The sequence below is a fragment of the Mytilus trossulus genome, chromosome 3 (genome assembly GCF_036588685.1).
Source record: "Mytilus trossulus isolate FHL-02 chromosome 3, PNRI_Mtr1.1.1.hap1, whole genome shotgun sequence".
NCBI lineage: Eukaryota > Metazoa > Mollusca > Bivalvia > Mytilida > Mytilidae > Mytilus > Mytilus trossulus.
This window is the reverse complement of record NC_086375.1, coordinates 55,247,450-55,274,936: the sequence shown is the minus strand read 5'-3', so window position 1 is coordinate 55,274,936 and position 27,487 is coordinate 55,247,450. Positions and strand designations below refer to the sequence as shown.

The 27,487-nt window shown below is 31.5% G+C and overlaps 1 protein-coding gene and 2 long non-coding RNA genes across 3 annotated transcripts in view; 2 read left to right on the top strand and 1 right to left on the bottom strand.

Moving 5' to 3' along the window:
* Positions 1–2,295: 2,295 nt before the first annotated feature.
* On the bottom strand, positions 2,296–9,461 carry LOC134709560 (uncharacterized). The gene is made up of 3 exons (XR_010105983.1): positions 9,366–9,461; positions 7,167–7,365; positions 2,296–2,374 (listed from the first exon to the last, which is right to left on the bottom strand). It is a non-coding gene; the product is annotated as an uncharacterized LOC134709560 (long non-coding RNA).
* Positions 9,462–19,832: 10,371 nt separating this feature from the next.
* LOC134711877 (uncharacterized) lies at positions 19,833–25,013 on the top strand. Its single transcript, XR_010106245.1, has 3 exons — positions 19,833–19,911; positions 22,812–22,899; positions 24,259–25,013. It is a non-coding gene; the product is annotated as an uncharacterized LOC134711877 (long non-coding RNA).
* A 1,377-nt stretch (positions 25,014–26,390) lies between these two features.
* The window catches only part of LOC134710890 (uncharacterized), a 46,054-nt gene continuing 44,957 nt past the window's right edge, over positions 26,391–27,487 (top strand). Inside the window, exon 1 of the mRNA XM_063571299.1 lies at positions 26,391–26,430. Within this exon, the coding sequence (XP_063427369.1) occupies positions 26,391–26,430 (40 nt within the window). The remainder of the gene's footprint in view (positions 26,431–27,487) is intronic.

The window sequence follows — 27,487 nt, the reverse complement described above, 5'->3', positions numbered from 1 at the left end:
CCCTTGGTATATTCGGCCTTATTTAGGTACTTTGTTTATGCTTTCAGTAGTTATGATCATCACTTGTTTGGTATATCATGTATACCTCTTGGTTCTAACTTTATTGAATAAAAAAAAGAACTTAATCTATTCACATGTTCAACTTGATGTGCTTTTTCAAATTTCAAACTTTGTCAGTGGTTTTATTTTCTATATCTTGATTTTTTTGTTGTCATTATTGATTTCTATTGTTGATGAAAGATTTTTGTTAGACTGGTAGTGATATATACAGCATATCAGATTGTATATCGGGACATCTGTGTATTGGTGAAGACTTATATTGACCTGTAGGATATAATTTATTTTATTTATTGTGTCTGTTTAATTAACGCATCAATGTAAATAAAACGGAATTTGATGAGACTGTTATTAAAGTGAGAGGGTTAGCGCTATAGAACCAGATTTAATCCACCATTTTCTACATTTGAAAATGCCTGTACCAAGTCAGGAATATGACAGTTCTTGTCCATTCGTTTTTATTATTTGATTTTGCCATGTGATTATGGACTTTCCGAACTGATTTTCCTCTAAGTTCAGTATTTTTGTGATTTTACTTTTTGCAACATTGACCTAGATGTTGACTTCCGACTGGGCATATGACATTGACACATATTGTGTTCTTTTAACTACCAGTATTTGCTAGTCGAGAGTAAAAGTAACAAGGTTGAGGTATGAAAAAGCCAGATCAATCACCACAGATTCCTGTTATTGTTCCTAGTCAATACTTTCGTCAGTAGTTGTCTTAAGCTATACCTGAATGTTTTTAGATATTTGAAGAATAGGTTTTTGATGGCATTGTTTGTAATAGATTCTGATTCATTTTCTCACATTTTTGATGACTCGGAACAGATTAGAAATGGATATATGTATATAAACACCTCTATTTTTGACTATATCACCAATTAAACCCATAGATGTCTTTGTATTATTTGTGTTGTTGGTGTATAGCGAACCTTTTAGAAAGGTATTATTGTGTATACAGTATTCCCATTTAACACAATACGCCTATGGGAACGATATACGATACAAATGGGGAAGTGGCCATGTAAAACCATTTAGATATTGTTTTAATAAGTATTTAAAAGTCTTTTCTATGTCATCGTCCATGATTACTTTCGTCCAGGTATCATAAAGACAGAATATATATATAGGTTGAAAATTAAATATTGTGTATTTTAGATTTATTCATATTTAAATGTACAAACACTGGACACTTTTAATTTGCAAAACACTCATTTGCAAATCCGCCGCCGCCTCAAACAAAAGCTACAATATCATGTATATAACCAAAATGTGCGGAATTACATGGGATTCAATAATTTCTTTGGTTTTCTACTGTTTCTTTCATATTTATTTTGCAATTTAAATTATAAAAACATGGGATTTTCAATATCCCATGGGACAAGGCAAAATCCCATGGGATTGACCATTATCCCATGGGATTTAACCAAAATCCCATGGGATTTTTTTTGGTCCCATGGGATAATTGTAGTCCCATGGGATATTTATTGTCCCATGGGACAAAAAAAATCCCATGGGATTTTTATTATCCCATGGGATTTTTAATATCCCATGGGACAAATTAAAATCCTATGGGATTCTAATTGTAAATATATAGATATAAATATACAGTAATGTGTATGTTACAATGTATTCTATTTGGTAGTAAATTATTATAATATGAGGCAGGCATAACCTGTGAATGAGGGCGAAGGCTGAATGTATATTTTTTTTACTTCAAACATGTTAATAAAGGATACGGAAATACCGTAACGTTTCCGATTTTGGTTCTGTTGTTAGGGATTTAGCTGTGACGTTCTTTAAGTTATGACGTCTATGAATCTTTTTAATTGAATATCTTTTTTTCTTGGGAAATGTTAATTTAGCATATTGTTCTATAACTGTTCAAAACTAAACTTTTAAACAACAAAGCAGATAATGTAAGTATCAATATATGTTTATTCATGAATTACAGAATACTTTCTTGAAACACAATTATTTACCATTTGAAATCAATAAAACCTCTATTGTTAGGCTTAACATACTATTTGCTATTTAAGTAAATCTATTTTTTTTCACAATATCCCTCAACACAAAACATTAATAGTTTCTTATCATCCAGCATTGTTTGGTGGTATAGTCCACTTTTTGGTCATTCAGCACAGAACTTTTGTTATTATTGTGGTTTCAATATTTTTTTGTATTTAAAAGAACTTCAAATCATTGCCTGAGTGATGAAAATAATAACTGATCCAACTTTTGTCTTTGAATTTATTCTGGTCTTGTTTCTATAGATGTTTTCTCCATTTATTCTAGGTGGTGAATTTCAATCCTTCTGAAAAAGAACCAATAAAATCTAAAGTAATGTATTATACAAAATTGTTTGCATACATGTAGCAATAATATGATTTTCAATAAAAATAGCTATGCGGTATGGATTTTACTGATTGTTAAAGGTTGTCCAGTGTCACCAGTTGCTAACGGCCTACATCCTTTGGTCTCTGATGGAGGGTTGTCAAATTAGCAATATACCACATCTTCCTATTCTAATACCATATAACAATCAATTACAGTGAGTTGCCTATAGGTGTTACTGTAAAAGTTTACCTATAGCTCAACCTGTTTTTAAAATTGTCAACACAATAGGGACATTTAAATTGACCAGTTGGTATTGTTAGATTTAAATCTACCTTGATGCTACCTGTAAAGATTTTTATTCACCTAACCCAAAGTTTCAGCATGCTTTTTTCCTGAACTTTTTCTTACCTAGGATTGTTCTATTAAAAAATTGATAGGGAAGAAAATAGTTTTTGGTTTTAATTGTTTTAAATCCCTGATATTTATGATTTATCAAATTTTTACCTAAAATTCTAAATCACTAAAAGATTAAATTAAATATGTATTACTATGTTTGAAAATTTAAACTTTATTTACACACTAAATGCTTCTTTAAAATTCTAACCCTTATACATAGTATTGTCCAGCTGCCAGTGAAACAAGAAATAGCTGTTCAGGTGTTTACAGTTTAAATTTTCAGAGGGATATGTTGTTCATTTCTTCACATGACCCTTCAATATTCTCATTTTGGATTATTATTTGCAATGTTTGAAATCTTTTGGTGTCATTGTGCATACAATATTGGATTTATTTCATTTGAATTCACTTCTTAGATTTTTTATGGCAATTTGGCTTCTTAAAATGTGATGTGTTTTTTTCAAGATGTTATTGTCATGAAGGACATCAAGGAGGAAATAATTCATTCAAACTGTTTTGTGGGGCTTACATATATTGTTGTACATGTAAAATTAGAAAATAATTTTGGAGTATACCTTGCTGTGTTTTTTCTTTGAAATCTATTATAATATCAGTGGGACTTTTGTGCATAAAATTCTGTGTTCAATCAAGGAAATTCAAATTTTCATACGATGGGATTTAGTTATGTTAAAGATTAAACAAATTCAAAACTGGAATTCAAATAAGAGATATAGTACGAGTTCATCCAACATGTTTCTGTGGCTTTAAACGTGATTTTAAAAACATTCATTATTAGTTTTGGGATCTATTACAAACTTAAGATGATTTACCATTTAAATGGGATCTTGGAAATGAAATAAAATGTTGAAAATAATGCAGAGGATATAGTCTAATCTAGTGATAAAGTGAAAAATGAAAGTAAAATATAATATTCCTAACGTGAGGAAATGTTTTAAGTGATTCATGTGAAATTGGAAATAGTAATTATAAAATTTTGGATCAAATATTGTTTGATTTGGAAATTTATCATAGGAAAAGAAATAAAATGTTTACTGTGGATATAGTAAAATCAAGTGATATATAGTAAAAATATAAATAAAATATTACAAAATATTTGTAAAGTGAGGATATCTATTTGGAATATAGTAATGGAATTGATAACAAAATAACAAGATTCTGCACCTGTTAAATTAGGTTGTATATCATGGGAAGTTAATCAGAATTTATACTATGGATTTAGAAAAAAATCTAGTGAAGTAGTGAAAAATGAATAAAATTGGGAATTATTTAAAATCTTTGGAATTCTGAATGAGATTTCAAATATATGTGTTAAAAAATAAATAAAATTGTTTATTCAAATATGATTTTGATGTTTCATAAAGTGAGTGAAATATTACGACTGGATTATTTAGGGTATAAACACTGCAAGTAGTGGCTATACAAACATTAAGATGAAATGTAGTGCATTTAAGGCCATGCAATTTTAAACAAACTGCAAGAAAATATCATATATGATATAGTCATTCTTGTTTGGCTTGATCACTCCTAATATTTTGAATGACAGTAAAATAAAAATCTCTCAATAGAATAATCCTAGGTAAGAAAAAGTTCAGGAAAAAAGCATGCTGAAGCATGCTGAAACTTTGGGTTTGGTGAATAATTTCTTTTACAGGTAGCATCAAGGTAGATTTAAATCTAACAATACCAACTGGTCAATTTAAATGTCCCTATTGTGTTGACAATTTTAAAAACAGGTTGAGCTATAGGTAAACTTTTACAGTAACACCTATAGGCAACTCACTGTAATTTGTTCTTCTTTATAACATTTGGGTATTTTCCCAAGTTATATACATAATATATATACTGTAAATTCGGAATTAATGCGAGTTTTTTTTATTGCGAAAAATGCAACAGAGTTGTAAACACAATAATTTAAACTCGCATTATGAAATATTTTATATATATTAAACAGGATTTTTCTCAAAATCATAAAATTTAAAATCGCATTTCAGTCTAAAATGACAGAATCGAAATAATAAATGCACGCAATAAATTATGAATTTACAGTATAAAGATCAATGTTAAAACTTTAAACAACTATAATAACATTCCATTATTCATAAGAATTTGCAATATATTATACAAAATACAGACAACAGAAACAATATTTCTTTCAGCTTTTGAAGTCCTGACAGATTTCAATTTGTGTTTTATTTCAATGAAAAAATACCTTGAACTCTTTGAACATATTCGAAATTATAGCATTGATACAAAAAAAATATGTATGTTTCATCCTTATTTTTTGTGTCGTTGGCTTGCTGTCTCATTTTAATATACATTTATACATACATCAATAATCTTCTTCTTTATTAAAAGTAACAAGAGGCTCTCAAGAGCCTGAATCGCTCACCTTAATTCTTTTGGTTAAATCTCTCATCAATGATTATTTTGGCTTTTCAATTTATTTAAATGTTCTTTGGATCGTCCTATTTTCTTCAAAAGCCAAAAAAAATAATCATTTTCTCCTATTTTCTATTTTAGCCATAGGAGCTATGTTTCTTGACATACAAGGAAATAAAATATAAAATTTATACTAGATACTCTGAAACTCATTTAGCCTAAGTTTGGCTGAAATTGATACAGCAGTTTCAAAGGAGAAGATTTTTTAAAGTGAGTCAACATGATGAACAAATTGTGAAAAAAGTCTTTAAAAGGCAATAACTCCTTAAGGGATCAATTGACAATTTTGGTCAAATTGACTTATTTGAAGATCTTACTTTGCTGAACATTATTGCTGTTTACAGTTTATCTCTATCTATAATAATATTCAAGATAATAAACAAAAACAGCAAAATTTCCTTAAAATAATCAATTCAGGGGCAGCAACCCAACAACAGGTTGTCTGATTCATCTGAAAATTTCAGGGCAGATAGATCTTGACCTGATAAACTATGATACCCATGTCAGATTTGCTCTAAATGCTTTGGTTTTTGAGTTATAAGCCAAAAACTGCATTTGACCCCTATGTTCTATTTTTAGCAATGGCGACCATGTTTGTTGATAGATCAAAACTTCGGATACAATTAATAAACTAGATACCCTAAGGAACATTCAGTTAAAGTTTGGAAGTATTTGGCCCAGTAGTTTCAGAGGAGAAGATTTTTGTAAAAGATTACTAAGATTTACGACAAATGGTTAAAAATTGACTATAAAGGGCAATAACTCCTAAAGGGGTCAACTGACCATTTCGGTCATGTTGATTTATTTGTAAATCTTACTTTGCTGAACATTATTGCTGTTTACAGTTTATCTCTATTTATAATAATATTCAAAATAATAACCAAAAACAGCAAAATTTCCTTTAAATTACCAATTCAGGGGCAGCAACCCAACAACGGGTTGTCTGATTCATCTGAAAATTTCAGGGCAGATAGATCTTGACCTGATAAACAATATTACTTATGTCAGATTTGCTCTAAATGCTTTGGTTTTTGAGTTATAAGCCAAAAACTGCATTTGACCCCTATGTTCTATTTTTAGCAATGGCAACCATGTTTGTTGATAGATCAAAACTTTGGATACAATTTATAAACTAGATACCCTAAGGAACATTCAATTAAAGTTTGGAAGTATTTGGCCCAGTAGTTTCAGAGGAGAAGATTCTTGAAATAGTTTACGACGACAGACGACGACGGACGACGACAGACGACGACAGACGACGGACGCCAAGTGATGGCATAAGCTCACTTGGCCCTTCGGGCCAGGTGAGCTAAAAATGGGATATTTTTGATTTTGATATCCCAAAACATTATAGTTCTATCAAATAACTTATTTCCAAAAACACCAATGTGTTTGATATTAATTTTAAGACATGTATAAATGTTCCAGACCATATCAGTATTTGGATCTTACGTTTACGGTCCAGAACTTACAGTCCCACCATATGTGTACAGTCAGACCATTTAAGTATACTTGTACTGTCTGGTACCAGCTCGACCAAACCTGTGTTTTTATTTTAACTGCAATTAAACTATTTGTATTAATCTATTAAAGATTTCAGTTATGTTGATCTGTACTGTACATTTGTTTCTAATAAACTTGACCAACTTCTTAAAATTGGGCAGACTGTATGCGTACAGTCCAAATACTTGTATGTTCTGGAACATAAACATGATTAGCAAGCATTTGGCAGGATGTCATGCTAAAATCTCATTAATATAAGTACTAAATTTTGAGTATATACATGTAAATCCACAAGTTACTTACTGAAATTCATGGCGAACACTCACCAAAATCTTAAAGAGGATACAATTTAGAGGAAAGACTGGACAGATGAATGCACTAACACTATCAAAACAGAGCATTAAACTTACCTAAAAACAAGATGTTTTACATTTATCCAGGAGCAGGATAATTGAAAAGTTGTTTTTTTCTTTCTCTGCCGTCCATCATATAACCTTTGAATTTATTCATGCAAAATATGAAAATCTGCAAAGGTAAGACCTTGAACCTCAGCTTATCCACATTTTGAATTTTGAACTGCATACTTGTCCTTTTCATCTTGCTGACAACCTAAACATAAAAAAATGATAAAAACATAATTCTAGATTGACTTTGTTTTTATTTTTGTTGGTACAAACAATTTTCTCAACTTTAAAACGAAAACATCATCACCAAAAAGGAGGTCATACTAACCTCCGAAATATTTAAACTATCCGAAATTATTACTTGATTGAAGATCTTGTCGTAAATTAATGGCATAGATACTCTTATTTTTGAAAACTTGATGTCTATTGCATACTTATATTCCTTTGTACGAGAGTATGCATATTTAGATGGACTCCATGGACTTAAATGTTAAATAAGCATGATTAATTTAACAGTTTTTCAGCTCTATTTGTACATTTTGAGAGAATCTTGCAATACTGTATATTCTGATATTCAGAACTTATTGTGAGGTTTTTATTAATACAACTGAAAGCTGTATCTCATTTTCATTTCTGATACATATTTATGAGCTGAAGACCAGTGCCGAAATTTTCTCACTGCATTGAAGACCCATAGGTGACCTTCGGCCGTTGTCTGCTCTTTGATTGGGTTGTTGTCTCTGACAAATTCCCAGTTTCCACTTCGCATTTTATAACATGTATGCTGATTTTTCTTAAATTACAATATTCAATCATGCAATTTTGTCCATTATTTAAAATACGGTAAGCAAAAATAAATGCACAAAAAATTTAAAATTGTTATACATGTATAATGATATATATGTAAAAGGCTTTTTTTTTAATTCAAAACAGTTGCCTACACTGTCAACATGACTGTTAATTTCCTTGTTTGAATTCATATTTTTAAAGCCTTTATAGCTAGCCAGATGGTATGCCGGGGCGGATCCCGCCATTTTAAAAAGCGGGGGTTCCCAACCCAAGACAAAGGGAATGGTCCTATATTCATTTGATTTATTTTATTGTCTCATAGTCATACAAGAATATATATGGTATGATGGTGGGGATCAGGGATCTAGAATTTTTTTAACCTAACCACTGGGGATCTCAACCATTTAAAAGTTTCTCAAACATGTGGGGGTGGGGGTGACCCCCATGGACTCTCCCTATATTTCATTTGATTTGTTTTATTGTTCTATACAAGAATATATATATATGGTTTAGAGGTGGGGATCTTGACCCTTTAAAAGTTTTCAAACAAGAGGGGGTGGGACTTCCCTTTTATTTTATTTCATTAATTTTATTGTCCCCGACAAGAATATATATGGTTTAGGGGTGGGGATCTGGATCGTTCACAAGATAATAGCACATTCTCAAATTGAACGGGGTGGGGGAACCCCAAAGACCTCCTTTTTATTTCATAATTTCATTTATTTTATAGTCCCATTCAAGAATATATATGGTTTAGGGATGGGGATATGGACCGTTTACAAGATAATAGCATATTCTCAAATTGAAGGGAGTGTGGATTACCTCCCATGGACTCACCCTCCCTTCTTTCTTCCGTCCAAAATACCTTTTAATAGGTCCCAATGCACAGATAGTTTACATTATTTTCCCTTGATTTACACTTTAGAATATACACTATACAGGGGTAATTTTTTTTTAAAAGATAATACAACTGAAGACCACAGTGGTGGATCCAGAATTTTTCATAAGTGGGGCCCACCGACTGCCTAAGAGGGGCCTGCTCCTGCAATGCCTCAGTGATTCCATATATATTCAACCAAATTTTTTTTCCAAAAGGGGGGCCCCGAACTCCTGACCCCCCCCCCTCTATTTTCCCTCATTTCAATCACCCTGATATAAATTTAGTTTTATCACTTACAATAGGAATGGTTTGAATTGCCCAATAATTCTTATATACCCTTAATATCAACATATTTCATTTTTGATAAATGAAAGGCAAAACTTTTCTATGGTAGAAATGGATAGCTGGAAGCTTTCAGATTCACACCATGCCGGTGGCTGTGTTCAAAGTGCTGGGTTTTTATGACCCTCGTTGTTTGCGGACTAACTATTTAGGCCAGTGGTTGATAATAGTGTGCGTGCATTAATCTTCTATACCTTCTTAATCAATATATTCAAATACTGACGGCAAGTGTTGTAATGTATCAATGTCTTGATTTGTAATTCCGTGCGTGCTATTTACACGTGGGATCGAGAGTGCAGGGGAAGGAAACTTGTCAATTATGTTTATCTCTAAGCAAAAATAAAATGAGCCGCCGTAAAATTAACCTTTGGTAATCCTCAAATTGGTGCAAGAGGCTTTACGGGCTGACTACTTATACATGTCTTAATCTCAAAATAACTCGACAGCGTCAAATAACAGTGCATGTAAGGCTCGTCTCGGAGGGGGTTTCTTTTTTCTGTCTTCTTTTTTTTAGTTATATTTTTAATAACTTACACTTTTTTCCATTATTCTCTTTCTTTCACTATTCTGTATTCCTTTTTTTCTTTGTCCTTTGTTCTCTATTCTGTTAATTCACATCCATACCCTCTTATGTGGACTTACGGTAGTTTATTTTTTAGTTCTGGCAGAGATATTAGATGCAATATATATGTCTCTGGTTCTGGTATTTTCAAGTTAATTTCTTTTCCATGCAGTGTCATGAAATATAATGGTTTTATGCATATCAGCCAAGATTGTGCGTAACATTTTAATAAACAATTCAACACTATATACACGTTATTTGAAATTTATTAAAATCGATGAAGAACATGAATTTGGCAGCTAGTGCCCCTTAAACAGGTAAAGTACAATTAAAAAATTCTGATCTACTAGCATTCAACACCAAATTACTAGTCTTACTTGCTGTATATCGATAAATTTGATTGTATATTGTCAATACCTCAACATCGAGAATACGTCATGTGAGGTGTTGGTCGCTATGTTTGATACGGGGTCACCGGTTGCGGCTTCGAGACAGAGAAAAAATCCAGGTAAAAAGATGGTTAAAAGTGTAGAATTTTGTTTTTAAACATTTGAGTTGTAAATTTTCCTAAAAAAGTACTTATTTCATCTATTATGGGTATAAACAAAAACTGAACAAGAAAAGTATTGGTAAACAGACTGGAGTCGTTGAATTAATCATTTTACAATTGTTTAAATATGTGAGAGAATTAAGGCGAATTTTCTTTAATTACAGATAAATGTATTTTAAGTTCAGGAAATGATTTATTCTTCGGGACGGGGTACGTCTAAACAACCGCTCCGGACCTCCTGAGTGCACTCAGGACATACAAAGTGCACTCAGGACCCATTACCAACATCGTATCTGCACACATGATGGATGTTTATATTCGTTATACGCTTCTTATTTTAGAGTTAAATTTTGGTAGAATTTGAAATCGTAGGGGCGGATCCAGCCATTTTAAAAAGGGGGGCTAACCCAGGACAAAGGGGGGTTCACCTACATGTCCCCATTCAAATGCATTGATCGGCCAAAAAAGGGGGGTTCCAACCCCCCCGGACAACCCCCCCTCTGGATCCCCGCCTGAATCGAACTTAGATATGTTAATTTTTATAAAATAATGAGGGCACGTGTCACTGATTACACAACTACTGAGCCATGAATTATCCAATCAACAAAATTGATTGGATTATCTTTATTGGGTTTTTTAGGAATTGTATCGTTAGTTCAGTTTTACCTTTAACATGAATTTGCATATAGAAAAAATAAAATATCTCATTCAATGTACTTTTTCAGTTTATTTTTCATGATGACGGGTAAATTAATTTGTTGTGTTTTGCAGTTCACGAATAAAGAAAATTATTTTATAGTTGCGTTTTTTTTCTGTAACAAGTTCGATTTTTGTTTCTCAGTGTAATTCTTCTCTCTCTCTCTCTAAATCAAGTTTTTAAACAAACACAATGTTGACTGAATATCAAATTTTATTGAATTTGTATATCTTTATTCTCAACAAACCATTATACAAGAGAAGACAATTATGTACAATATTCAGTTTAACCTTAGAAGACTTAGTTGTGGTTTGAACGGATTTCGTGTCAATAGACTGTCTTCGAAAAAGTCTTTCTCGCTGTAACAAAAATCATTTTTTTAAATAAAGTTAAGAATCTTACTACAATCTAACTTACATATTGTTAAGAAATAATTATACCCAAAATATCATAATTTTCAAAAAACGGAGAGAAAAAACTTAATAATGCGGATTTCTTAAAACAATCGTATAACTCAAAAATAAAATTCCTGGACAAGATCGATAAAATGAGAAATAACATCTAACTACATGTATATGAGTTTGATTGTTTGAAAAGTACGGCTTTAATTACAGTTAAGAACGGATTCCATATACAAAACTCTAATTAATATAAATTCTTTAAAAGTATGAATATTTATTTCCCTTTTCAAAATCGTACAAAGAATTAATTACTGGTCCAGGTCAGGATAATAAATTTAAGAATAAAAAATAAAAATTTATGGAACGAAATTTAAAAAAATACGAAAATCTTAAAACATCGTGATATTCATTTTAAACGTCACAATATTACTTCCCGCGTGGTCACACTGTACTAACAACACAATCTATAAACAACAATAAAGATAATCAAATCAATTTTGTTGATTGGATAATTCATGGCTCAGAAGTTATGTAATCAGTGACACGTGCTCTCATTATTTTACAAGAATTAACATATCTATATAAGCAGTGTATATAAAGTGCGAATCCAGCTAGTTCATTTTTACTGTTATATGCGGGTATGTCTATTGTAGAATAAAGGATCATGGGAAAACTGTATTTGTTTATGTTTTGAAAATATCAAGTTAAGCGATTTGAAGATAAGTTTTAACATATTTTCATTGTGATATGTCTTTATAATATACAAACATAGCATTAAAGTTCAAATAAGTGTTATAAAAGCATCATAATATAGCATATCGATTATTGAAAGCGATCCATTTTAACTATGGATGCGATGAATTATCACTGTTAGTGCAGTCATTATTAATGTAGAATTTTGAAAGATGCGAGGAATTTTTATTGTAGAATTATGTGATAAATGCACTTGCAACAAACGAAAAACTTAGTTGATGACTTTAGGATTTATGATACATGTGTTGTTTGTATTTTCAAATTGAAATACAAACTCCTCATTCATTCTTCATCAAATATATAGCTTTTCAAACTTGTAACAAAAGCAATTTTCAAAATGAAAAATTCTAGATCCGCGAATGGATACTACCGCAGAGGTAAAACCATACACATTTGGGTTATTGTACACGAAATGCATGCTACAATTCATTTTTGTTGATTTTAGACCCTTTGGAACTCTATGTGGGCTATTTCAGCAACTAGGAAAAAATCCCCAAACTAGATACACGGTTAGATTCAGCATGTAAACGAATCCCAAATATCTATATTAAAGGACTTTTGTCTATATAAAATTGAAAAAGGGACCAAAATATAAAACAAATGCATGCATCGGATACATTTGTTATTGAAGGCATGACTGTAACAATAGGATGAATATACAAAAATATCTTATTCTGAGGGTCTATTTGGGGGGTTCTGATCCCGCATCCCGCTTACTGTTTTGGCAGATTCCCGTATTCCGCTTATTGTTTTGTCAGATTCCCGTATCCCGCTTATACTATGCAGTTCTCATTTTTTGTAATTATCCGTGTCCCGCTAGACTTCATTTTTCGTTTTTCACGACACAATCATTTGTCTTTGACCTGTCACGCTTGCAAAAAATCGGCAATCCGGCGTCACGCTTATACCCAAATGCGACCCTCTATTTTACTCTATTCTGACTCATATTAAGCCCATTATAAATATATTCAAAAAGTAGCGTGGATTTTTTTATCCCTTTTTATCCCGTCTCGTTTCGTTTTTGAGCCATATATAGATGTCGTATGTGACAATGAGACAACTCTCCATCCTACTCCTAGTCACAATTTATAAAAGTAGACAATTTTACGTCAAAATACGATCTTCAACATGGAGTCTTGGCTCACACCGAACAGCAAGTTATAAAGGGCTCCAGTGTAAAACCTTTTAAACGGGAAAACAAAGGTTCAATCTATATCAAGATGTACGTAATTAGTGGTGAAGTGTCATGGACATGGATAAAAAAAATAAGGATAAAGATACCTATATATACGCTTTATAAGAAACTAAATGGAATGAATTTGAAATAAATGTTATTTCTATTGAATTTATTAGAGTGTTTTAAAACCAAACTTTCCTCCGTAAGTTAAATTTTATCAAATCTTTCTCTTACTTTATCTATTGTTTGAGCAAGTCGGCTAAATTAAGGCTTTACAGCTAATTTCCTAACGCATGTAAAGCAAAACTTTGGTTGGCTTGCTTGCTTTGTTTGTTTAATTGTTTATAAAAACTTTGTAAATAAGATTGACATTTTTAAACAATATGAATAGGCATAGTTTAACCTGTATTTTTAATATTTGAATTACATTGGGTGTTATCATAATGATTATCCAATAAAAGAATAGCAAGAAAGTCAACTGAAGTCTTGCTCTTCATGCTAAAAGAAATGAGCTGTAATAGATAAAAAAAATAAAATTATACAGTGAAAATGCACCGCATATACAGTACTAATGATTCGCTCCACAGTGAAAATGAAAGAATAGTATCATTATTCGACAGTAAACATGACTAGCATTACGAAATCATCATAGTGGAATTTAGTTAAATATGAAGAAACTGAATGACAAAACATGTTCTACGTTATACAACTTAATAAATTGTATTAAAATGAATATTTTTTACTGCAACAACATCTCACCTGTTAGTTATAAAGCCCGTGCACGATCTCTTCGTGAAATGTCATAAATATTCACCTATTTTGGTATATATTTCACAGCTGGATGGCTTTAGGCGCGATAAAACCCCGCTCGCATCTCTTACTTTGTTTTATTAGTATTATGTATTTCTGAACATATACATTTTAACTAATTTTCTTCATGTTCTTCAAATATTAAAAAAAAGTTCGTCTGTTTATTTATCATTCTACATTAGACATTTATTGCATATACAGTAAAAATGATATTTTAGGATCCGCACTTTACATACACTGTATAAGTTCGATTTCATATTCTTCCAAATTTAACTCTAAAATAGGAAGCGTATAACGAATATATGCATCCATCCTGTGTGCGATGACTATAAAGGGTCCTGAGTGCACTTCGTTTATATGTCATGAGTGCAATCAGGAGGTCCTTCAAGCGGTGTTTAGGCGTACCGTTATTTTTCTTGCGGCTTCATTTTTTTTTATTAATAACTTATACACAAGGAGACATTTTTGTTTTTTTTGACAGCACAAATTAAGAAAGAAAATCGTTTACAATTAAATTTTACAAAAGGAAAAAAAAAGGGGGGGGGGTAATAAACAAATTTGATTTACGCTCACATACTTCTAAAAAAGATTTGCATATGTAAGCTGTCTATAGATAATGCTAAATTATTTCAGGAGTTTTGAAAAAAGAATATATAGTTTAATTTCGACTAAAATAGGGATTCTTTTTATAGATTTGGTATCTCTGTTTCGACTCAACATTTCTTTTTGAATTGTTTGATGGCAAACTCTTTAGGAGAATATTGTATCTGTTCTTTATGTAATTATGGTGATATTGGCGATAAGATTCATTATATTATAACAAGGCCTTGTACAAATCCTTGATTATAGAATGTTTGGCAATACAAAAAGACGAATGTAGACAAACCCTAATTAAGCAGGGTTTCACTTCTATATGTTTTTAACCATCACCAGCGACATATTCTCTGCCATCACCAATTAGTCCTAATTATTAAAGATCAATTGACCAAATTCAAATGATGATTGGTATATCGTATTGAATATGACCGTCGGTCATCCGTGACGTATCCCAAATAATGGCGCATGCCGATAGATATATAGTTTATTAATTAGCGTCTCGCAATTTAAATTTCATCAAGGGGACTTAATTAAACCAGAGACATAGAATACAATGTATTATATGTCTCTGATTAAACCAGTTACTATACAAATCTGGAAAAAAACGATGTACATGTACTTTTTAATGAGACACATGTATTATATGTCCATGTATTATATATGTCTCAATACATGTATTATATGTCTATGATTTTATCAAAACAAAAATTACAAAATTATAAAATAAGTTATCAATCGAATGTATAACTTGAACTGTCACTATTATATATACATGCCCTAAGTTACTTAATGTCCTGTGTGCAACCAGGAGATCCTGAACGGTTTTAAGACGTACCATTATTTTATATGCATATATTTAAAGCTGTTCTTGATTATATGCATACTAGGTATCAGTGGCGGATCCAGGGGGAGGGTTTCAGGGGTTGAAACCACCCCTATTTTTTAACAATCAATGCATTTGAATGGGGACATATGGTTGGAACCACCCCTCCCCCTTTTGTCCTGGGTTGGGATCCCCCTTTTTCAAATGGCTGGATCCGCCACGGAGGTATATTTATATATATGTTTATATATATATGTGTGTATCAGACCAAATGACTTCCCAATTAGCAGAGGCGAATTTCGTCCCCCCCCCCCCTAAGTCTTGGGAAACAAATGGTAGATTATATACGGAATCACGGAAGCATGACTGTACGTGACCCCTCTAAGGCAGTCAATGAGTCCCCAGTCCCCACTTATTAAAATTTCTGGATCAACCATTGCTTAGTTCTAGTTTATCTTAGGTTCTAGTGTGAAATAAAGCCAATGGGTCTTTTTAAACACATCTTAATTCATACATGTATACGTTTTCTCACGGATTTGTTCATGCAATATTGAAATTATGTTTACTCAATGCGTAATTACTGAAGTTTATATTTGCTACTTTTCTTCTTAATTTCATATGAATTATTTTTTAATTTATTTTCGTCGAAAAATTAGTGGTAGTGAAATAGGGAATGGACAGTCACACAGATACCTATTATCACATTTAACAAAAGAAATGTTGTATAATGTCATCAATCTGTATTACACGTGCACGTAGACAGGATGTTCTCTAGAAAACTATACGTTATACACACCCGAGAATACACGCACTGTCGTAATGGAAAATTACTGTGTTATAGTTACCTGTAATCAGCCTGCAACACCATGTCATAACAGTTCAAAAAGATTTTCTTCAAATCAAAATGGAATATTCATTTTTTCTTTTAAATTTAAAACTTTAAAAAGTAGACTTTGACAAAATTATGAAAAAGAAAGAATTGAACAATTTAAAATCGTATTTTAACAAAGATTTAGATATAATTTTACAACGATCGGCTGTGTCCCTTAAGCGGTACGTCTAAACACCACCTAGGCCGCCTTGGTGCACTAAGCTCGAGGAAGTGCACTAAGCCCATGATGGGATATTCAAATAAGCACCAAGGTCATGCATTACGATACAGATTTGAATAAAGAGCATATATTTAAATTTTGGTGTAAATATATTCAGAAATAATAGAGTAATTAACGTTTTATATGGCACGCGCCGATTTTGTGTAATGTGTCCAGTTGTCACATTGTTAGTTAAATCCGATGAAGCTTGACGAATTTATAAATACTGCACTAAGGATATGAAGCAAAGGTAAAATATGCACCAAGATCATTAATTAAGATAAATCATTATATTAAAAAAAGTATGTTAAAAGTTGGTTCGATGATATAAAGCGATTTAAAAGTAATTAACATTTTTAACGTGACACGCGCTCTACTTTTGTAATGTCTGATCACCTTGTTAATTGATCCAATCAATTCTGAGGGATTATCTTTTAACAAGTAAATTATTTTCTTTGTTTTTAATTAGTAATGATAAAAGGGCTGTTGATCTTTTCTTTGATGCTTAATCAGAAAACAAATATTTGGAAACAGTGTTTGTTTGCGCTTTTGGAAATAAAAGATTTGCGGGAATTTTAGTAAAAACAATAGAAATTGGCTTTTACTCAAAGCGGAGTATATTGTTGTCTATTTCTTTCTTTTTATTCTTCCCCATATACTGTTTCAATATTTGCACGAATAGACACAAATTATAATTCAGACTTATTTCAAATATAAGAGTAAAAATGTGGCGTCCCTGGGGTTCAATGCAACCCATTTTCAACAAGTTTGACAGACCGCTTGAAATTCTGCAAGAGGTAATTATTATAAAATTTATATTTCATATAAATAGATAGTTAGTGTTTGATTGCCAATGAGACAAACATCCACCACTGTTCAGAGTTCATAGTGGAATGGCGAAGATATAAGCAAATAAAGGTCGCGCAAAACAAGAGAAAACGCATACCGTTTAGTCAACTTTATTTTTCAGATTTAGCCAAAATGTTTAAATCAAAAATAAATAGAATTTTTTTTTATATGCTGGATAAATAGTTATGTTCTTACAGAACAGAACTAATTTAGGTTAAGTCAGTTACATGGTTTTACAGAACGGAAATGTTTTAGAGACATGATAATTATATAGTAATAATTTAGTTTAATTTCTATAGTCTCTCATAATTCTTTATAGGATGGCACTTGTATTCTAATTTATAAAATTGCTGTTTTATTTCATGTTCATATTATACGTAATGATTATATTTGAAGTGGAGAGACTTTAATAATATATTGAATCTGAATCTTTTAAAGATATATTGTCAGAAAATGCTCTACGTAATTTCTGTATCTGTATGTTTTATATATCATAATTAAATAAGCATTAACTCATTTTGATGAATACATATAGATTTCAGTAGAATTTTACCTCAAATCAAATGAAATCGCTGAAAAATATTTCAGTTTTTCACTTATTTTAAAGCTTATCTGAAAGATAGACTTTTTGATCATGCCAGTGTCCCAATGAAACAGCTTAAAAACCAGAACCGCATATGGACAAATAATAATTGTGAGTCCATCAATCATGTTTTCAAAAAGTCAATAAATTGGAAGCCACAAAGTCTACAAGACCTAGTCACTAACCTTCATGACATCACATGAGTCCATTTTGCTGATTTGAAAAGAGCCTTATATGGGACCAGTAACTATGAACAGTGCCCGAGTCGTTCGAGCAGTGAACACTAATTTTGAGATCCCACTACCGCAAAGACTAGCAAAAAAACCCAATCAGAACAAACAAGACCAAGGCTGTATCGTACAAAACCAAGATATTAAATCTGTGATGTGTATATAGACAAATCATGACTTATATTTGCTTGTGACTCTTTGTTGTATTTATTTATTATTCATTTATTGATAATGTCATCCATACTTACTTACTTCAAAATGAAATATTTATAAATGAATTTATGATAATAGTCGTTAATTGTGCACTTTCAAATTACAACGAAGTATTGATTAAAACAAATAAAATATCATAAAGTCAAATTAGCATATTTAAAAATACACACAAAAAAAGAAGAAATACAAAGTTTTGTTTTAAATCCTACAGAAACATAATACACACACTAACACGACAAACAAAAAGGTGTAATCATATATAAGCCGTGTAAGTGTTGTTTCTTTCTTTGAATTTTCTTCATGGATCAGTGATTTTATTATCTGGTTAATTACTGGCACGTGCCGTCGGACAAAACCTTTGATGACAGAAAAAATCAAATTACGACTTAACAATAATTTTTAATGACTAAAAAATTCAGATACATTATCTTCATGAAAAACTACGTCCGATGGTATGTTTTTTTCATTCATAGCACCATTCCATCATGGGCTTAGTGCAGTTTTATGAGCTTAGTGCACCAAGGCGGCCTAGGTGGTGTTTAGACGCTCCTAAAAAATAACCAAACAAACGTTGAATCAAACTATATGAACCTACGCAGTTTTATATCAAAATACTGACACACACCAGTTTGCCATCTCAGTATGCAAGGCAAGGGTGCTTGGTGAGGTGCTGGAACTTGATGTACATGTATCATTAAGTTACAGTTCTGTTAGGATTTGACTGCCTTTTTACAGAGACTTTCTATTCTTACTGTTATCAGTTAGTATAGACGGTTCCTGGCTTAGAATGATTCTCTGCTTAGCAAATGGTGCGTAATTAGCATTTGAATCAAATTTCTTGTAGAAGTAAAAAACACAAATTAATGTATTTGACAACTTTATTCAGGAGCACATTCTATATTATCCGGCATAAATAAATTCGAGATTTATGTGGAAGTTTACTCTGCTGCTCGATCTATGCTAATCGATGTTCCAGTATATTTCATATTTATATTTATTTGTGAGGCCCTCGTCATCATTTATATTCACTAAAAGCACAGTCGCCTAAAGATTTAATAATTATAGCGAAAAAATTGCGAAAATTGGGGGAAATAATATATTTTTAGTAGCATTATTATTTTAAAATCGTAAGAGGTTCCCCGGCCGTTACTTGCAAATTTAACTCTAAAATGGGAATTGTATAACGATCTATAACGAATATATACATTCATCATATGTGCAGATACGACGACTACATAGGGTCTCAGTCTGTCATGAGTGCACTTTGTATGCCCTGCATGTGTGCACTCAAGAGGTCATCCTGAGCGGTGTATAGACGTACCGGGATCAATTCATCGGTTACACTCCCCTGTCACCAGTGATCCTTTTTGCTGACATTCTGAAAAAGTATTGTGTAGTCCCTGTGTAAGTGTTGACTCTCAATTTGCACATGCGATTTTGTAACATTCCCCGGACTTCTGCAAAAAACAATTATTCAGTTCACTGATTAAGATAGAAGGTAAACGAACAGAAAGTCACCGGACATTCCGACAAAAAGTCACATGACAAAAAGTCAGACACATATATTTTTGGAGTTATTTTTAGGTAAAATTATTGAAATATTCTTCCAAAGAGGTGAAATGAAGATACCTGAACTATAATTGTGTGGTCATGGTGGTACAATGATCGAAAAATTAAAGTTTCAAGTTGAAACTGCCTTTATCCACACCTGACAACAATCTACATAGACGGGCGGACAGACGGACACAAAGTGAGACGAGACAGATCACAATTTTTTGGAGTTATTTTTAGGTAAAATTATTGAAATATTCTTCAAAAGAGGTGAAATGTAGATATCTCGAACTATAATTGTGTGGTACAATGATCGAAAAATTAAAGTTTCAAGTTGAAACTGCCTTTATCCACACCTGACAACAATCTACATAGACGGACGCAAAGTGAGACGAGACAGATCACAATTGCTCACCTGACCAATATTTTTTGCAAACGAAAATTTCTACTTTTACCAGCGATTTTTAATTGTCCTTTCATAATATATCTGTTTTTTTTTTACTTTTTTAATTTTCGGAGGTTGTGCCATGCAGACTTTACTGTGTTTGCAACAAAACAACTAAAATCAGAATGACTTGCATTTACGCAGTTATCTTTATTTTCTTTGGATTCCAAGCATGTAGTTCGGTACAGAATTCGGCTAAATATTTAGGTTTGCAAGTGAGAAACAAAATATAGATACAGAGATACAAATTAATAAACTAACCTTTCATTTGAAACAGTATTTCTATCTTTCATAACGGATATTATGAAAGAATCTCACCTGCCGATTGTTTCTTGACCGTGTCATGATGAAATTGTGAAAGTTAGTATCTAAATCCGTCTTGTTGTTCATAATATAAAAAAGAAGATGTGGTATGATTGCCAATGAGACAACTACAATGTATCCACAAGAGACCAAAATGACACAGACATTAACAACTATAGGTCTTTAAGGCCTTCAACAATGAGCCAATATAAAAAAGATGTGGTATGATTGCCAATGAGACAACTGTCCACAAGAGACCAAAATGACACAGACATTAACAACTATAGGCCTTTATGGCCTTCAACAATGAACCAATATAAAAAAGATGTGGTATGATTGCCAATGAGACAACTGTCCACAAGAGACCAAAATGACACAGACATTAAAAACCATAGGTCACCATACAGCCTTCAACAATGAGCAAAGCCGAGGTAAAGCCCATACCACATAGTCAGCTGTAAAAGGCAGTCATACCATATCTTTTTTTTTATATTTACATGTCAAAAAATGTGTGCAAATGTAATCAAAAGCTGCACACATTGTACATAATGATTTTTGTGTGCAAATGTAATGGTAATGTGCGCAAACCTCATGCACTGATTTATTTGTTTTTAATAAATTTTAATTACAAAGTTGCTACATCATGTTCATGTATAAAACTTCAAGAAAAATACAAAAAGAGTGTTTTCTTGTTCAAAGAAAAATAATCTCATAACTAAATTGTGACTTTTTGTCCTGTAACAGTGTGTGACTTTTTGACTGTGACTTTCTGTCCTACATTCAGATTGAATAGGGGAGTTTGGTTGACCCCGTCTCCCTGTATCTGAGACTACTATCTCAGTGATGAGCTTTATGTTTCATGTACAAATGTATTGTGCTTGTCATGTATGTATGTCGGATGTTGTATTGTTTTTTATGTATAACTGACAATAAATAAATAGCCCCTAACAAGTAAGAATTAGGTTACTTCTTTTTGTTTTGACATCTTGCAAGGGTTTTTATACCCCCGTATTAAAATTATACCCCCACTTTAAAAAAGGGGGGTATACTGTTTTACCCCTGTCTGTCCATCCATCCTTGCGTCAGTCAGTCCGTCCAATGAATATTTTTTGACCCATTTTCCTCAGGAACTACAATAGAAGAATTTCTGAAATTTGGTTTCAGGGTTCAATAAGTCAGCTATACCGTGTGATGCATTTTCAGATTCATCACTCCACAACTTCCTGTTTTCAGAACACTTGTATGATTTTACACATGATAGCCAAGTTGAAAGTTGAAAACTAACAACCTAATTTATGTACAAAAAAAAATGAAAAACAGATATGTTTCACATAAACAAACGACAATCACTGAATTATAGGATCCTGACTTGGAACAGGCTCATCCATAACAAATTGGCAGGGTATAAGGAACTTTGAAAATGTTTAGTTTTTGTGGTTTGGTCTTTTTTCCGGATACTGTAAGCAATAAGCCCCTTTATTTAGTGAATGAAATAATTGTAAGATGCACATATCTGTCTGCCATATTTTATATGAACTTGACCTCATTTTCATGGTTCATTGGTCAATGAAACACTGCATTGTTTTGTCAGTTTATCATATGTTTAAAGTAACAGGTAGATTATATTTAGTAGATATGAAACAATTGTAAGGTGTGCATGTCTGAATGGCAGATTCATATATAAACCATGACCGCATTTTATTGTTCTTTGGTCAATGATAAGTTTTCTTGGTTTTGTCATTTTATCAGTTTTTCTAAGCATAGGTCTACTTGTTGTTGTATGGAATGACTACAAGGTAACTTATAAAAAAAATGTCTGCCTACCAAGGTTAATTATACTGTGACCTCTGATTAATAGAATAATGATAATATTCATGATATTGAACAGCAAGAATGATGAGTAAGTTGATGTTATATACAAATAAGGCAAAATTTTCAGTTGCCTACTAATTATGTAATAGTAGTTATTTTTGTCATTAAATGATGTTTACTCTTTTATGTGTAGGGCAAGAACATTAAAGATAAAGGGGAAACTACAAACAGAAGAAATTATCAACAAAATAAGATTTACAGAGGTCAACAAAGCCTAAATGGTAAGTCCACTGTTTTAAAAGTTTTTTTCTTTGAATAATGATTAAATATTTATTAAAATAAGATGTGGTATGATGAATGAGAAAACTATCCATCAGAGTTCAATTTAGTGGATGTAAGCATTGTAATTACTTATTAGAGGCCATTGATGACCTGTAACATGTGTAAGTAATAAGAAACCCATACTCTATACATGTTACAGTAATCTATAAAAGACAACACTAACCAAATTTGAAACAGAGCATCAATTCAAACGTCAAATATACCAGACTAATTTATAAAAACAAAAAATTAGGAAAAATAAAAATGACAGATATGAACCAACATCAACCACTGAACTATGTACAGGCTCCTGATATTGGACAGGTATAATATGGCTGGGTTGATATAAAAAAAAAAAAGAAACACTTAGCAGTCTGATTTCCAATGAGACATTTCTCCAATAGAGATCAAATGACATTTAAGGAGGCTCTTGGGTATAACAATTTCAGAAAAATGTTTAATATTTTTTTTTCATAACTAATTTTATTTATAACTTTATCATATGGTACACCAAATCATTCAAAACAATCAATTCAGTTTGGCCCCAGATGACTTTTAAAATGTAAATATCATTGAAAAAGCTCCAAATTATCTCCCTTTGGTGCAAAAATGCCATTTTTTGGCATTAGAAATGTAATATCTTTTTTAACTCATCAGTGGCCTTTATTTTTATGCCCCACCTACGATAGTAGAGCCGCATTATGTTTTCTGGTCTGTGCGTCCGTTCGTCTGTCTGTCTGTCAGTGTGTTCGTCCGTTTGTCCGTCTGTCCCACTTCAGGTTAAAGTTTTTGGTCAAGGTAGTTTTTGATGAAGTTGAAGTCCAATCAACTTGAAACTTAGTACACATGTTCCTTATGATATGATCTTTCTAATTTTTAAACCAAATTAAACTTTTGACCCCAATTTCATGGTCCAATGAACATAGAAAATGAAAGTGCATGTTTCAGATTAAAGTTTTTGGTCAAGGTAGTTTTTGATGAAGTTGAAGTCCAATCAACTTGAAACTTAGTACACATGTTCCTTATGATATTATCTTTCTAATTTTTATGCCTTATAATATTTTTTATCCAATTTCATGGTCCATTGAACATGGAAAATGATAGTGCGAGTAGGGCATTCGTGTACTTTGGACGAATTCTTGTTTATTATAATTTTTAAATAAGCTGTACTTTAAATAAACTATTATAAAAGTTAAGCGATTTCTGTAATTTAGTACTTGAATATTCAAATGAAAAGTTATCATAATAATCATAAACATGATAAAATAGCCATTTTATTTATCTCTTCACTGATAATTTTTGAATTTGTGTATTTGTAGGTCAGACATCTCGATTTTCATGGTCATCATTCACAGATCAATACTGAACGGAAAACTTAAAGCTGATATTATCCTCCATAGTGCGACTTTTTTATTAATTTGAAATGGAACGTGTTTTTTCCTACATTTATTTGAAAGAGGAAATTTCAACATGATGACTATAAACAAAAAGGAGTCATATCATCACGATCATTGATGCACAAGAACTTGATCATATAAATACAACAATGTAATTATCAATTGAAAGATGGAACGAATGAACAAAATATTAGAATGTTGTTGTCCAAATAAACTTGCTTTGTCTTCTCATTTGAATCTCTCCATTCAATAAAGATGTACGGAGGAAGATCTTTGAAGAACAGATTGAAAAAATGTTTTGTCTAAGAATTGCAGGAATATTCTAGTGAATGAAATTATTTATTGACTTCACTCTTATATAGTGGACTGTATAATTGTACATAGCAAGTTGTGAATAAAGAAAACAAAAACTTTAACAAAAAGTGTTTATATTATAAATTTGCAAATATAAGCATACTATTATGTACACTACAAAGGTATATATAATTCAAATTGTTTGCATATGCAAGTATTGCAATGAAACTATAACAAAGAAAATCTTAGCTCATGAAAAGAGTAAACTATTCAGTCAGAATATAAAATATTTTTCAGTTCTATTTTTCATAATAGAATAAACAAGACAAAGGTTTCGAAACAATATTTTTTCATTTATTTAGACATTTCATCATTTTGTTTCAGTGAACAGACTTTATTCTTTGACTGTAAATATTATTATACATTCCAAAATAAGAATAATCTTTATTGTCATATAAACAAATAAAAAACATGTTAGTGACAAAATTAAAATAAATATATACATTGATATGTATATATAAAAAATATAAAAAAACTTGTATACATTTAAAACATTTTACTACCAAACAGCATTCACTGTAACATACACATATAAACTTTATATTTATATATATATATTTTTAATTTTAATCCCATAGGATTTTATTTTGTCCCATGGGATATTGAAAATCCCATGGGATAATAAAAATCCCATGGGATTTTTTTTGTCCCATGGGACAACAAATATCCCATGGGACTACAAATATCCCATGGGACCAAAAAAAATCCCATGGGATTTAACCAAAATCCCATGGGATAATGGTTAATCCCATGGGATTTTGCCCTGTCCCATGGGATATTGAAAATCCCATGTTTTTATAAATCAAATAGCAAAATAAATTTGCTAGTAACAGTAGACAACCAATGAAATTATTGAATCCCATGTAATTGCGCACATTTTGGTTATATTCATGACATTGTAGCTCTTGTTTGAGGCGGCGGCGGATTTGCAAATGAGTGTTTTGCAAATTAAAAGTGTCCAGTGTTTACAGTTTAGTCGTGTTTGTCCCTTTTCGATGCCTCTTTTGTATATTCTGTTATACATGTATCATGTATGAATAAGAATGTCCTTAATGGTACAACCTTGAACAGCAAATCAATGTAAAAATGTCAATAATACATGATTGTATATACTATTGAATGTTAGATTCTCATTTTTCATTTTAAACGGTCATGCACAATTATCAGATTACATTTGAGGAACTAAACAATAAAAATTATGAATAGTGTTGAAAAGGGTTTTCCTTTGTTTTTTAAAGTTGTTGTCTCAAACTGTTGAAATAATGCATGTGAAATGAAAAGGGCAAACCCCCTTGTAATAACCGATTTCAAAAATGAAATTAGGAAGAATTACTCTTGCCTAGCAGGAACGTTAGGCTGAATCCTGTGTCAAATCATACCACAAACAAAAATAAATTTTGAAAAATAGTTTTGTTTACCCGCTTAGGAGCTTCTAAAATTCTCAAAATTCTCCCGTAATACTTCGTTATGAAGATTTTATAACCATAAAATAGTTTTTATTTTATAATGAATTGTCCATGTACATGTAACTTTTTCAGAATAAAGCAATAAATAGATAAAAGACACTGCATTATACATGGATTGTAGTTCTACTGTCACAAAACACAATATCTAATACACAATACATTGATTATACAATTATCAAATGTATCAATTAAGTTGTAATCAAATTACCAGATGTCTGATATTATTTTCCTCTAATGTTTCAGGCCGACCAGCTGACAGAAGAACAAATTGCAGGTTGTTTACCTTAAAACGAACGGCAAAATTATACGGAAACTCCTATGTTAATTGAAATCTTCATCGTATATTGTTGATATCCTTTTTTTGCAAGTATTCTTGCTACTCTGACAAAACTGTGGATATAATTAGTTCAACTACTTAATACAAAATAGTTTGTATTTGATTGAGTGGAAAAAACCCTCTTCTCATCACTTAACACTTAATAAATAACACATAGCTGTGAGGGTGATATTGCAGATTGAAACGTTTTCAATTGAGGCGAAGCCAAGGTTGACTATGTTTTTCGAGGGATAACAATCACCCTTTCAGCTATATGTTACATAATTTATTGTACTGAATGTTTATTGTTGTCTTTAATTATTTGAATAAATTATGATTTAAAGTATTTAAGGTGGTACCCAACACTTTAACTAAAATTAATTTGGCTCGTTTAATTTTCTTGAAATTTTGACAAGGTATTTTCCTTGACGCTTTGACCAAATATAAAAATTTTAAAAAAATTGAACCAACCGTTTTAGTAGAAAAACTACACTGGTTATATAGCAGTTTGACAAACACTTATTTTGATCACTGAGAAGCGTAATATTGAATTTCCCTGAACAAAATAATGTAATTAAAATGTTTAGCTGATTTTACAGAGTTATCTCCCTATAGTGTTAGGTACCACCTTAACTATGACGTCAGTTTTACAGACAGTACACAACTCAACATAAGTGAAGCAAGATATTTTTTGTTTTATTACAACAGTCGATGAAAAACGTATGAGCCAACACGTCGTAGGACTAGATAACTTTCATTAAGTATTTGATTTAATTCAATTTATTTCCTTTTACATTATCGACTTTGATTGGTCTGCACAAGCGGATGACATTCAAATAGTTGTCTCCCGATCAGCCATGGGATAGAATAAATTGTCCCCTTCGTTTTAGCCAATCAAAATCTATCATTTTAACGTGTGGTATAATAAAGTTAAATATATTACATTAAGTATTGACTTATCCTACGTCGTTCGGGAAAAAATTGGGTCCCCGAGCCGTGCAGATAAAATGATATA